Consider the following 14,796-nt stretch of genomic DNA (forward strand, 5'->3'; position numbering starts at 1 on the left):
TTTCATAACGTAAAGGGTAAAATTTTATTGTTCCTACCAGAGAACGTCGAGCTGATGAAGATACGAACAGATTTGCTGTTCATTCGTGGTAAATTAGAGAAGTTTCCAGACATAACGAAATCATATGAAGATTTAGATTTTTCAAAACCTCTTATTGCAAATTTCGATTTCAACCTCTGCCACGGCTTTGGCTTTGATGACCTCCTCCGGTTGATAATCTGACTTGCGATGGTTTCGAAATCCATAATAAGAGTTGGATGATTTTTTCTGACTGATAATTATTTATTTACAGTCAGGGTAATGAAATGACTGTATAAAACCGATTCAGTATATGAAGTAAAGACAGAAGAAGTGAAATAGTATGAAAAACACTAAGCCAAATGATTTGAGAAAGCTGAAAATAAAATCAAGTATGGTTTATATCAGTGAATGATAACTACAAAATGAACGTTTTGAATACGTGCGCACTCGAATCTTAGCATTTATAATTATGGTATTGATACTAACAAAATTGCTTAGTATCTATTGCAGGTATACGATTCTGTCAAACAGCTACCATTATGCGAATTTTAGAATCAGTAAACTAATCAGGTTGGTTGGGTAATGAATTCTGAAAGATGAGTAATGTGAATAGTTGTAAGTTGGATACATAAGACATGCTGAGCTTACTTGTAGAGTATTGATAATTCACTGATACCCTCAAGTCTCTGTCTTTATTTATACATGTCTTTTAACAAATTGCCAGGCAGGAACTCAAATTTTTCTAAATATTTGCATGAGTTTCGCTCACCCTTGAATAAAGCATTGAGTTTTCACGTAAAATAATTTCATGGATTCATGAACTACTGGATAAAATGAAGTTGCAAATGGAGTGAAAGGAGCTTTCATCTTAGAGCTTACGTGTCTGGTATGAGTACATCTTCAATGCCTTCAGGTAGCAATCTATATTTATGAAACAAGAAATGAGGGAAAAACCTGAAAATTACTATAGCATGCTTTTCTGATTCCAATAAAGCTATATGTAGGGTCAGATAAGTGTCACTATACCCTAGCCAAATCATTCGGATGTCGGGTCACTGAATACTAAACAGCCCACAGACCTCTGCATAGCCAAAGGACGGCCAATGAGCATTAGTTAGTTGCACGCGTTGATCTGGTTCACATGATTACGGTTGAGCTCTGATCCTTGTGCATTTTCTTTTTGAAACATTTCCATGATAACATCGTTTGTGTGATACGGTCACCAAAGTTGTCATAGTACTTGGATACGAAGAGAGAATAATCAGCATTAGGTACTAACCGTTAGGTATGACTTTGAGGTTAGCTGATTGGTCATGTCATTCCCGTCACTTTCGAGTAGGCCCCGAATCATTCGACGTAGATCATCTTCGTTTGTGGCCGATATGTGCAAAGCTTCATCCCTAAGTATACCTGGGGATTCACTTCGGTATTTCCAATTATCAGGCATTTCTCCCAAAGTTCGTTCTGAATGTGAACTCAAGAATATCTTCTGGAGTTGGTACTAGAGTGATAAGGATGCCAGTAAACACTATACTCATATAAGGATGTTTTAAAAATTATTTTCACTTTTAAAGCAATAGAAATTGAGAATGCAGTCAGTTAGCTATAGAACAATAAAAACGACACGAAAAGTAATCATCTCAGATAATGTCTTACATGCAAGTATTTCTGAAACTTTAGAGTTCTTCCACAGTGCGAAGTCCTTCATTGACTGTTCCCTGTCATGCGTTGAATCTTATTCGTTGAGTTGTGCCGTTTCATTGTCAGAAGATAGAGTCGAGAGAGATGGGCTATCCGGTCTTCAATCGGTTAGTATTGACGTTAACGTATTTTACTTTCTTATCAAGGGTATAGCGATTTGGTACACAATGAAGGAATTCACGGAGGAAGTCTGTCCTCAGCCCCAACGCGTCGCTTTAATTAGTTCCAAAGTACGAATCATCAGCCTTCCACAGTGTTGAATGTACTTCATGGCACAATACAAAATAATGATTTCCGTACTTAGATTCAGTATCTAAAAAACATTTTGAGAATTGTTTCTCTTATTCATTGTTGCAAGACTCCATTGAATTATTTTCTACTCCTGTATTAGTACTACTACCTAGTCCGAAGATTGTGGATTTGTCTTGTTGTGATTGTCTAATCTGTAAGATCCGGAGAACATATTTGGGCTAGGGATAAATTAATTTGTTTTATACGAAGAACAAGTGGTAAAAAAAAGACTGTGCCCTCATAACCGAACTATGACATACTGATCAATTGTTCCTGAGTTAACCATTGTCAATCTCCTCCAAGTGACACATATTGAATGTCAGTTTTCTCATCAATTATATGCCCAGCTTTGAGAAACATGTGTTTAGGGACCAATTCCACTACTACTCCGATTTCTACGTGTAATGGGTTTATGTTTTACTAATGCGTGTTTTATTGTCATGTTGTGTAAATATAATTGGCTTAGTAATACCGTTCTTCACTGTGGAGAATGCTTTCTTTCGGCTGTTTTACTCTATTCTTAATTAATTGATTTCTTCATATGGTTAGAATCAAATTACGATGATTGCCTTTCATAAGCTTTATTGTGCCTGTAAGCCGATCTGAATACTATACTTTACGTGTATATAACTCTATGATGGGAGCTGCTTTGTTATTCCAGGTAATCCAGTATAATCAGTTGACTAGAATAATCTTATCTCAACGATCAGTAGCAAAATAGATATAAAGAAGTTGAGGATCGAAGTGACCAGGGATAATGCATTCCAACCCTGTTAGTTAACAAACAAATTATCGGCGAAGTATTGAGCTATGTGTTGTATTGACAGTGTAGAATATGGTGTGTGAATCCACTTGGCCTTCAGGTTCAAGAACTGATTGATGACGGCATTTAAAAAACCAAAGGTATAGAACGACAAATAAATAAGGAGACGCGTTGTTCTATTGGTTCGTAACCGCATGACTTTTGAAGTTGGACATATAATTACTGAGGTCTACACTTGCCATGTAATACTTGAAGCAGGTCAGAAATTACACAGCTGATTGTCACAGTACGACAAGTCAGTTTAAGCAGTGATGTGTCTTTCACCTAAGATTTTATAGATTAGGTAGTCACAGAATAACAACTACAATTTTAGAATTTGGTCTATAATTATAGTAGCAAAGATAAATGTACCTATACCAGACTAGACCTACAGGTGGACACATATTCGTAAGTGAATAAAATGCAAATAGGCAAAATTCGGGAAAATATATGATAAGAAAAGATAAACATAAGACTGAATACTCTGCATCAAAAACATAAGGCTGCCAAATTCTGTGAGCCAGCAGTTCTGGTACTCAGGTGAGATTTTAAATCTGCATCTAAGAGTTTCCACTGCCCTTATAAACAAGTGCTGGCAGATTGTAATAGTTCTCGTATCCTGGTAACCTGGTGGTTTCAGATTGGATTACACTAAAGACTTGGTGAAACCAACTTAAGGAAAAACAACTAGCCAGCTAGTGGTGGGATAGAATGGCTGGACGGAGACCTGTGTGGTACAAGCATTTTCTACATCGAGGTTCGTTACTGAATGGCTAACTTCTGAGGTAATAAATACAGTAAATTATTCACTTCTGATACTTCTGAGGTCTCATCTTCCTGAATACTTATTCACTTATTATGAGGAATGATAATAAAAGTCTAGTGGACATGAAAATCGACGCAGATCTTGTTGTGACTAGACTCTCATGTTTAGTATATGACAGTGAATTTATGTCAAGTGTGAGAAAAAACACCAATTCTAACTAAAGTAGCATGTAACAGTATCAAGCTAGGGACAAATACAAATAAGCAAATGATACTTTTAAGAAATTTATGTAAGAAATGTAGAAACGACTGAATGATGGAAGAAGAGTGATGAGAACACACATCAAACGTGACACTATTGAAATAGATTAATCCAAAGAGCAGAAAACACGTAAAGGCTACGGTTGGACTAATAAATTTTAAGTAGCAGAAAGAAGATAACTGGAAAGGCATAAATGAACACATCGAGAAGCTCTTGTTAGACCTAGCCACGATCACAACAAGTTGAAGTAGGAAAGCCAACAGCCAACAAATGCCATGTTGTAGGCCGCCAATTAGTGAAGTCTTCTGTTCTATATGTTCTACTGGAAATATAGTTCGGAGTACAAACCACGAAGACGATTATACAGCTGATGTTACGGTTGGGTACAGTTGTGAGACTAGTAAAGAATATAATCTACTTTACACTTTCTGCAGAAACCGAAATAAGGGAATTATTACAAACTGCAATCGTTTGCACGCCGTAATATTTGTTCAAGAATGACGGTAATTAACTATATGTGCAAGCCAAAAATGACAATAATTAATACTGTTGCCACTGTTGGATATTCTTTTCTTAACTGTGAACGAACCAGGAAGTATGTAAACGCGAGGGGCGATATCTTGCATGAGTTATTGAAATGAGTGGATTTAGCACCGAAGAATAGGTCCTTTGTCCCTGTTGCCTTCTGATTTCTATCTGTATCATATTGGTTATCGGAGTAAGGATGATATTTTTCTGATCGTTGAGTATTTTGTTGCTCTTTCCAGCACCTGGGTAGAGCTCACAACTTCGAATAGATGTTTGTTTGGAAAACGACACCTAATCAGTCTCGTGTTATGCGCCTTATCTAAACTTTTTAACCTGAAACAGAAACTTAATGCTAAGCTTTATCTTCACACGTCATCATGATGATTCTATAAACTTTAAATTCTTATAACCTTTCGCAAACAAAACTCACACCGCATTGTACTTCAAGCTCAGAACTTATGAACTAACCTACAAATCTATTTTTCTTCCGAATGTATGGCGCGCGAATTTTCTGATAATTAGGGATGAAGTTATCTCCACAAACCAGATAATTGTTGCAGATCAGTAGGCCAAATAAGAGTAAAATGAATTAAATATCACATCCGAAGTGAGAGATTTTTACATACTATCGGTTGATACTTTACACGCTGTCTCATGTCCTTCCGTTAGGCGATGAAGTTATATCGGACGGAATGCTTCTCATTACAGATCTTTGGTAGTTGTTCCTCACTGAAGGTGTTGCGGCACTCAGGCCTAAGGTCAAGAACAAACACAACACCACTATGTCCATGACTAAATACTGAGCACTTAAATATCTCTACGTTATTAGAAGGGAAGGGGCCTTCGAAGTAATTGCGTGGGTCTGTGAACGAGCTAAATTCCACTAATTCACTCTCTCCTACATCAATGACTGAACCAGGCTTTCCGAGTACCGGTACAACATTATCCAGCTGAAATGAAGTTCTTTTTGTATTGTTATAATTACTTGTTTGTATGATTCAACCTTACCGGTTATTGGGACACTATTAATCGAAACTCTCGCTTGAAACCTATCACAGAAAGACATTTTTCCGCATAACACTGGGCCGCTTGTTTCTTAACAACATAGCCGCTATGCACTGATTTCTTAATTTGTCTAACATAAGACTCGAAAGGGAAGGCTGAAAATCTATCTAAAGGTCCATGTGCACGAAAATCCTCAGGAAGGTGATGTAAAATGGACATTTTAAACTAAGTTTTCAGACCCATAATACCGTTCATATTCCTCAAACCCATTCCGACAGCTTCTGTAACGCTATTATGTAATTTTGGATGTGCTAGCAAATAAATTGAAAACGGTAAACGTTTAAAACTAGGGCACAAAGTTTACGACGAAGTTTGTTTCAGAATTACGGAGCCTAAATATAGAAGAAGTGATCGACACTCCGAAGCTTTCCATACTGATACCAAGTCTAATGTACGGCATTTACACTGAAAGTCGGAGGGCATGCTTGCCATGTAACTAGATATTAACTTATTCATATCCGCAGTTACACATGTATTCATGTTTCGTAGTCGTTTGTGTGCAAATTCTATCCATAGAACTGCTAGTTTCTTTATGATACCTAAGTACACCATGTGAATTGGATCTAATGAGAAAGTTGAGATCATATAAATTGGAAGCACTTTTAAAATGGAATGGTCTTGATAGTGAATAGATTGAGTCAGACGACGAAAGCTATCGTCATTTCTTAACGTATATTCACCATCCGGAAAAGTCATCTTCCCGTCAAGCCGTCTCCCAACTACAATAAGCCCGTCACAACCTGTCTTTCCATTTGATTAACTGTGTATCTAAAATCAGAACGAGCAGGTGAACCACATGGGTATAGCTATGTATTTATTAAACGTAGCACTAAGCAGACTCACGCTAGTCATTTCTTTTATTTCAGAAATGGTGTCCGCAGAAATTTCGTTGAATTCCGCCAGCTTAGTATTCCCTCCATAGATCCCTATCATGAACACGCCACTAAACTTTAGGGTGCAGTCCGTCCTAATGCATGTCATAAATATTGGCTGGAGTTCCTTGAAAGAGAAAGTCCATCTACATTGATATACAAATCTAAAGTATAAAAATCACAAGTACACAACCAAAGTTCAACATATCTTAGCAGATTGGTTTTCACTCCGAGATGCTAGTTAGCCCCACTGCTGATGAACCTCGGCAGGACACTTGTACACATCCGCAGGATACTTCTAATGCTGCTCGGTGAGTCCGCAATAAGATCTCAGAAATAATTCAGAATCCGGTTATCATCTCTGATGCCCAGACAGGGTTTCGACATTAGATGCATCAATATCTTGTTGATCCTCTCTTTACAACTTACGGACATCATACATTATTTTGTATATGTTTGTGGAAATATAAGTACAGGAATCTGTATAGTGCTCAGTAAGATTTACTACCATCTCGAGGTGTCTAGTTGGGGTCATCTACAGGAAGGGCACTGCTGACATCGGGTACGACAATCGTAAGCTGGAAGGATCTTACCACTCTACCCATCTTGGAATAACTCATACCCTGATTCTAGAGGACTTCAATCTTTTTAAAGTCATTTTCGTGGAACATATATATATTGGAGGTGAAAACTCAGCAGAAGCTCGGTTCTTCAACCTCATTGAGGATCTGGAATTATTCGAAAATGTGAAGTCGGCAACTCGTTGGATAAACAGCCAGACGCTGTAGCGCTTAGACTGGGTATTTACAAACGATAAATACCTAATTGGCAATCTCTCAATCCTGGCTCCCCCGAGGAGAAGCGATCACGCCGGCATAGCCTTTAGTTCTATCAGAAAAAGTGAGCTAAGACATCCCATCGACAACAGGTGCTGAAATTTCCAACGGTGTGTCAGCTTTACAGGACTGTCTACAACAGGTGGATTGGGATGTTCACCCTCAACGTGATGTGGATGCTCATTAGGACTTTTTACTGCACACGCTCTTATGTGTTACAAAACAGTCTGTGCCTCAAACGGTCATCAAAATCGATAAGCAACCTACAGTCATCAAGAACCGCACTCTTTGTTTGCTAAGCCGTAATAGGCACTGTCGGGCAAAATACAAACGAACTGATAACAACGACGCGTACAGACAATACAAGCATATCAGGAACATATGCACAAAGGCAGTAAGAAAATTCAGGCTTCAGTACCAAATAAAGCTTATCGATAAATTTGTCTCCAATCCGAAAAGCTTATTCTGTTATGCATCCTCTCTTCGACAAGCCAAAACTGGAGTTTCCCAACTGCTAGGTCCTAATGGCCCGACCAATAACGATAGTGATGCCGCCAACCTTTTGGCTGAATAATACTCTTGGACATTTCAACGTGAGCGTTGACCTGGTGTGCCAGAAACTGCAGCACCTAAGAAAGGACACTTCTCCTGGCCCGGTTTTGGTTCATCGTGCTGTACTAAGGGAAGCAGCTTCAATCCTGGCAACACCGCTCAGCGTCATGTTCTCGCACTCGCTAAGCCGAGGCAAACTACAGGAAATTTGGAAGCTAGCTCACATCTCACCAATTTTCAAAAGAGGTCGACGTGGCGAACCTTCAAGCTGCCGACCGTTGGCCCTTCAACAATTATGTAGTCCCTGATATAAGACAGTATACACGACTATCTATTATCCTTAAACTTCTTTTCACCCAATATCACGGTTTCAGGTGAGGTCATTCTTGTATAACCGACCTGCTGACTGCGGTGGACAGATAGACACTCATCCTTGATCTCAAGGGCAAGGTTGACATCATTTACCACGACTCCTCAAAAGATTTTGATAGGGTCAACCATATATGTCTTATCAATAAGATGTTGTTTCGCAAGAATTCTGAGTTTCATTTAGCTCTTAACTGCTATATGGCTCTACACTCTCTTTTGAAATCGTTGATAAAGATAAATGATCATTATGAATACTCGAATCAGTAGAATCAGAATTACAAGACTTAATATTAGTTGCAATAAGATGAACATTAGTATTACAGACTGACTGAATATATCCAATTTCACCACATTTAAAGCACTTAGAATTACGAGATTTACATGAATTAAAAAAGTGGAACTTGCCACAGGACAAACACTGACTAAACTTGTGCCCATTTTCGTGAAATGCATTGCAACTCCTCAATGAACTATCTGCATAACCTTGAGTATGCACTGGGTCGGAATGACGTAGTAATGTAGTGGAATTTTTTAAATCCTCATGAACCATTTTACTAGATCTCCCTTCTTTACCACATTCGAAATTTGTATACTTAACACAGTGTAGCAGTAGATTCTTGAAAGTTGTATAAGAAAGCGAAATTGGCTTTTCCGGCATAGCCAGAGTTCTTAATAAGCTATATGCTTCTTTTCCGATGAATGTGAGAAAATGTGCCACAATATCAACATCCTCATCATCTTCCTTGGTCATAGCCTGGATTTCGAACCTTTCAAAGTAATCTTCAAAAGCTTCAGAAGTTGAATGAATATCTAACTTTTCCATCGCAGGCTCCATCGCGACGCCAATATGATGATCAGGAGTATTTGAATTATAGTGCGAACTAAGAATCCCAAAAATAACGTAATCGGATTAAGAAGTACTAGATAGGCACAAACGAATGTACTGTATTTAGAATTGGAAATCAAGCATTCAACAAGTACAAAGGTATCATTAGTTCATTTACACACCACATCCGCCACAGCTTAAATAGGAGTATATGTGTTTGTAATCGGTTTTACGTTTTCCTCTTAAGTTCATCCTGAGTCTGTCCGACATTTTATTGGATAAAAACTTTGTAGTATCTAGAATGTGCTCATTAGTATTGGAATTAACAAACGAAGTCGGAACAGACTCACCTGGAATTGTATACAATCAGCATGTCGATTTTATAATGAAATCATTAATATCTAGAATTTGAACACTATCCCCCCACGAAATAATGTTGGATCTTTATATCCCCAGGTTATGAATAATGTGGCTTCGTTTAAAACATATTTCTCACATTGATTGGAGTATACATGGGAAGTGAATTTGTGATAAGGATGAACAGCAGTTGATATGAAATCATCCAAATTGTAATCAAGATCCAGCTCATTTAGTACTCAAGCTTTGCACTGAACGAAATTCCCACAATAAACAAATGAATTATGAGGACAAATAATATGTGATAGAACATCAAGATTTGATTCGTCTGTAACAGTTTCTCCAAATTTATTAAGAATATCATTGCAGGGTAAAGGATCATTAGAAAAATTAGCATCTATCAAAACTACATCAGGCTTTCGATCATAATTATGTTCACTCAACATATTTACTTCAGATTTGCAAGGAATTTCATCAGAAATATGTGAATCATTAGGAAAAGTCATACCTGGTACAATAACATGAGAAATCTGATAAGTCGATTGATTAGGAACTGTTGTCTCACAAGAATTCTGAGTTTCATTTAACTCTTAACTGCTATATGGCTCTACACTCTCTTTTGAAATCGTTGATAAAGATAAATGATCATTATGAATACTCGAATCAGTAGAATCAGAATTACAAGACTTAATATTAGTTGCAATAAGATGAACATTAGTATTACAGACTGACTGAATATATCCAATTTCACCACATTTAAAGCACTTAGAATTACGAGATTTACATGAATTAAAAAAGTGGAACTTGCCACAGGACAAACACTGACTAAACTTGTGCCCATTTTCGTGAAATGCATTGCAACTCCTCAATGAACTATCTGCATAACCTTGAGTATGCACTGGGTCGGAATGACGTAGTAATGTAGTGGAATTTTTAAATCCTCATGAACCATTTTACTAGATCTCCCTTCTTTACCACATTCGAAATTTGTATACTTAACACAGTGTAGCAGTAGATTCTTGAAAGTTGTATAAGAAAGCGAAATTGGCTTTTCCGGCATAGCCAGAGTTCTTAATAAGCTATATGCTTCTTTTCCGATGAATGTGAGAAAATGTGCCACAATATCAACATCCTCATCATCTTCCTTGGTCATAGCCTGGATTTCGAACCTTTCAAAGTAATCTTCAAAAGCTTCAGAAGTTGAATGAATATCTAACTTTTCCATCGCAGGCTCCATCGCGACGCCAATATGATGATCAGGAGTATTTGAATTATAGTGCGAACTAAGAATCCCAAAAATAACGTAATCGGATTAAGAAGTACTAGATAGGCACAAACGAATGTACTGTATTTAGAATTGGAAATCAAGCATTCAACAAGTACAAAGGTATCATTAGTTCATTTACACACCACATCCGCCACAGCTTAAATAGGAGTATATGTGTTTGTAATCGGTTTTACGTTTTCCTCTTAAGTTCATCCTGAGTCTGTCCGACATTTTATTGGATAAAAACTTTGTAGTATCTAGAATGTGCTCATTAGTATTGGAATTAACAAACGAAGTCGGAACAGACTCACCTGGAATTGTATACAATCAGCATGTCGATTTTATAATGAAATCATTAATATCTAGAATTTGAACACTATCCCCCCACGAAATAATGTTGGATCTTTATATCCCCAGGTTATGAATAATGTGGCTTCGTTTAAAACATATTTCTCACATTGATTGGAGTATACATGGGAAGTGAATTTGTGATAAGGATGAACAGCAGTTGATATGAAATCATCCAAATTGTAATCAAGATCCAGCTCATTTAGTACTCAAGCTTTGCACTGAACGAAATTCCCACAATAAACAAATGAATTATGAGGACAAATAATATGTGATAGAACATCAAGATTTGATTCGTCTGTAACAGTTTCTCCAAATTTATTAAGAATATCATTGCAGGGTAAAGGATCATTAGAAAAATTAGCATCTATCAAAACTACATCAGGCTTTCGATCATAATTATGTTCACTCAACATATTTACTTCAGATTTGCAAGGAATTTCATCAGAAATATGTGAATCATTAGGAAAAGTCATACCTGGTACAATAACATGAGAAATCTGATAAGTCGATTGATTAGGAACTGTTGTCTCACAAGAATTCTGAGTTTCATTTAACTCTTAACTGCTATATGGCTCTACACTCTCTTTTGAAATCGTTGATAAAGATAAATGATCATTATGAATACTCGAATCAGTAGAATCAGAATTACAAGACTTAATATTAGTTGCAATAAGATGAACATTAGTATTACAGACTGACTGAATATATCCAATTTCACCACATTTAAAGCACTTAGAATTACGAGATTTACATGAATTAAAAAAGTGGAACTTGCCACAGGACAAACACTGACTAAACTTGTGCCCATTTTCGTGAAATGCATTGCAACTCCTCAATGAACTATCTGCATAACCTTGAGTATGCACTGGGTCGGAATGACGTAGTAATGTAGTGGAATTTTTAAATCCTCATGAACCATTTTACTAGATCTCCCTTCTTTACCACATTCGAAATTTGTATACTTAACACAGTGTAGCAGTAGATTCTTGAAAGTTGTATAAGAAAGCGAAATTGGCTTTTCCGGCATAGCCAGAGTTCTTAATAAGCTATATGCTTCTTTTCCGATGAATGTGAGAAAATGTGCCACAATATCAACATCCTCATCATCTTCCTTGGTCATAGCCTGGATTTCGAACCTTTCAAAGTAATCTTCAAAAGCTTCAGAAGTTGAATGAATATCTAACTTTTCCATCGCAGGCTCCATCGCGACGCCAATATGATGATCAGGAGTATTTGAATTATAGTGCGAACTAAGAATCCCAAAAATAACGTAATCGGATTAAGAAGTACTAGATAGGCACAAACGAATGTACTGTATTTAGAATTGGAAATCAAGCATTCAACAAGTACAAAGGTATCATTAGTTCATTTACACACCACATCCGCCACAGCTTAAATAGGAGTATATGTGTTTGTAATCGGTTTTACGTTTTCCTCTTAAGTTCATCCTGAGTCTGTCCGACATTTTATTGGATAAAAACTTTGTAGTATCTAGAATGTGCTCATTAGTATTGGAATTAACAAACGAAGTCGGAACAGACTCACCTGGAATTGTATACAATCAGCATGTCGATTTTATAATGAAATCATTAATATCTAGAATTTGAACACTATCCCCCCACGAAATAATGTTGGATCTTTATATCCCCAGGTTATGAATAATGTGGCTTCGTTTAAAACATATTTCTCACATTGATTGGAGTATACATGGGAAGTGAATTTGTGATAAGGATGAACAGCAGTTGATATGAAATCATCCAAATTGTAATCAAGATCCAGCTCATTTAGTACTCAAGCTTTGCACTGAACGAAATTCCCACAATAAACAAATGAATTATGAGGACAAATAATATGTGATAGAACATCAAGATTTGATTCGTCTGTAACAGTTTCTCCAAATTTATTAAGAATATCATTGCAGGGTAAAGGATCATTAGAAAAATTAGCATCTATCAAAACTACATCAGGCTTTCGATCATAATTATGTTCACTCAACATATTTACTTCAGATTTGCAAGGAATTTCATCAGAAATATGTGAATCATTAGGAAAAGTCATACCTGGTACAATAACATGAGAAATCTGATAAGTCGATTGATTAGGAACTGTTGTCTCACAAGAATTCTGAGTTTCATTTAACTCTTAACTGCTATATGGCTCTACACTCTCTTTTGAAATCGTTGATAAAGATAAATGATCATTATGAATACTCGAATCAGTAGAATCAGAATTACAAGACTTAATATTAGTTGCAATAAGATGAACATTAGTATTACAGACTGACTGAATATATCCAATTTCACCACATTTAAAGCACTTAGAATTACGAGATTTACATGAATTAAAAAGTGGAACTTGCCACAGGACAAACACTGACTAAACTTGTGCCCATTTTCGTGAAATGCATTGCAACTCCTCAATGAACTATCTGCATAACCTTGAGTATGCACTGGGTCGGAATGACGTAGTAATGTAGTGGAATTTTTAAATCCTCATGAACCATTTTACTAGATCTCCCTTCTTTACCACATTCGAAATTTGTATACTTAACACAGTGTAGCAGTAGATTCTTGAAAGTTGTATAAGAAAGCGAAATTGGCTTTTCCGGCATAGCCAGAGTTCTTAATAAGCTATATGCTTCTTTTCCGATGAATGTGAGAAAATGTGCCACAATATCAACATCCTCATCATCTTCCTTGGTCATAGCCTGGATTTCGAACCTTTCAAAGTAATCTTCAAAAGCTTCAGAAGTTGAATGAATATCTAACTTTTCCATCGCAGGCTCCATCGCGACGCCAATATGATGATCAGGAGTATTTGAATTATAGTGCGAACTAAGAATCCCAAAAATAACGTAATCGGATTAAGAAGTACTAGATAGGCACAAACGAATGTACTGTATTTAGAATTGGAAATCAAGCATTCAACAAGTACAAAGGTATCATTAGTTCATTTACACACCACATCCGCCACAGCTTAAATAGGAGTATATGTGTTTGTAATCGGTTTTACGTTTTCCTCTTAAGTTCATCCTGAGTCTGTCCGACATTTTATTGGATAAAAACTTTGTAGTATCTAGAATGTGCTCATTAGTATTGGAATTAACAAACGAAGTCGGAACAGACTCACCTGGAATTGTATACAATCAGCATGTCGATTTTATAATGAAATCATTAATATCTAGAATTTGAACACTATCCCCCCACGAAATAATGTTGGATCTTTATATCCCCAGGTTATGAATAATGTGGCTTCGTTTAAAACATATTTCTCACATTGATTGGAGTATACATGGGAAGTGAATTTGTGATAAGGATGAACAGCAGTTGATATGAAATCATCCAAATTGTAATCAAGATCCAGCTCATTTAGTACTCAAGCTTTGCACTGAACGAAATTCCCACAATAAACAAATGAATTATGAGGACAAATAATATGTGATAGAACATCAAGATTTGATTCGTCTGTAACAGTTTCTCCAAATTTATTAAGAATATCATTGCAGGGTAAAGGATCATTAGAAAAATTAGCATCTATCAAAACTACATCAGGCTTTCGATCATAATTATGTTCACTCAACATATTTACTTCAGATTTGCAAGGAATTTCATCAGAAATATGTGAATCATTAGGAAAAGTCATACCTGGTACAATAACATGAGAAATCTGATAAGTCGATTGATTAGGAACTGTTGTCTCACAAGAATTCTGAGTTTCATTTAACTCTTAACTGCTATATGGCTCTACACTCTCTTTTGAAATCGTTGATAAAGATAAATGATCATTATGAATACTCGAATCAGTAGAATCAGAATTACAAGACTTAATATTAGTTGCAATAAGATGAACATTAGTATTACAGACTGACTGAATATATCCAATTTCACCACATTTAAAGCACTTAGAATTACGAGATTTACATGAATTAAAA

At 36.4% G+C, this 14,796-nt stretch overlaps 1 protein-coding gene across 1 annotated transcript in view; it reads right to left on the reverse strand.

The window, feature by feature from the left end:
* NWD1 (NACHT domain- and WD repeat-containing protein 1) overlaps nt 1-245 on the reverse strand; it is a gene marked incomplete at both ends in the record, with an annotated part of 32,650 nt that extends 32,405 nt beyond the window's left edge. The window contains one exon of the mRNA XM_051219335.1: nt 38-245. Within this exon, the coding sequence (XP_051066535.1) occupies nt 38-245 (208 nt within the window). The remainder of the gene's footprint in view (nt 1-37) is intronic.
* Between the last annotated feature and the right edge of the window lie 14,551 nt (nt 246-14,796).

This window comes from Schistosoma haematobium, chromosome 4 (assembly GCF_000699445.3).
Source record: "Schistosoma haematobium chromosome 4, whole genome shotgun sequence".
Classification (NCBI taxonomy): domain Eukaryota; kingdom Metazoa; phylum Platyhelminthes; class Trematoda; order Strigeidida; family Schistosomatidae; genus Schistosoma; species Schistosoma haematobium.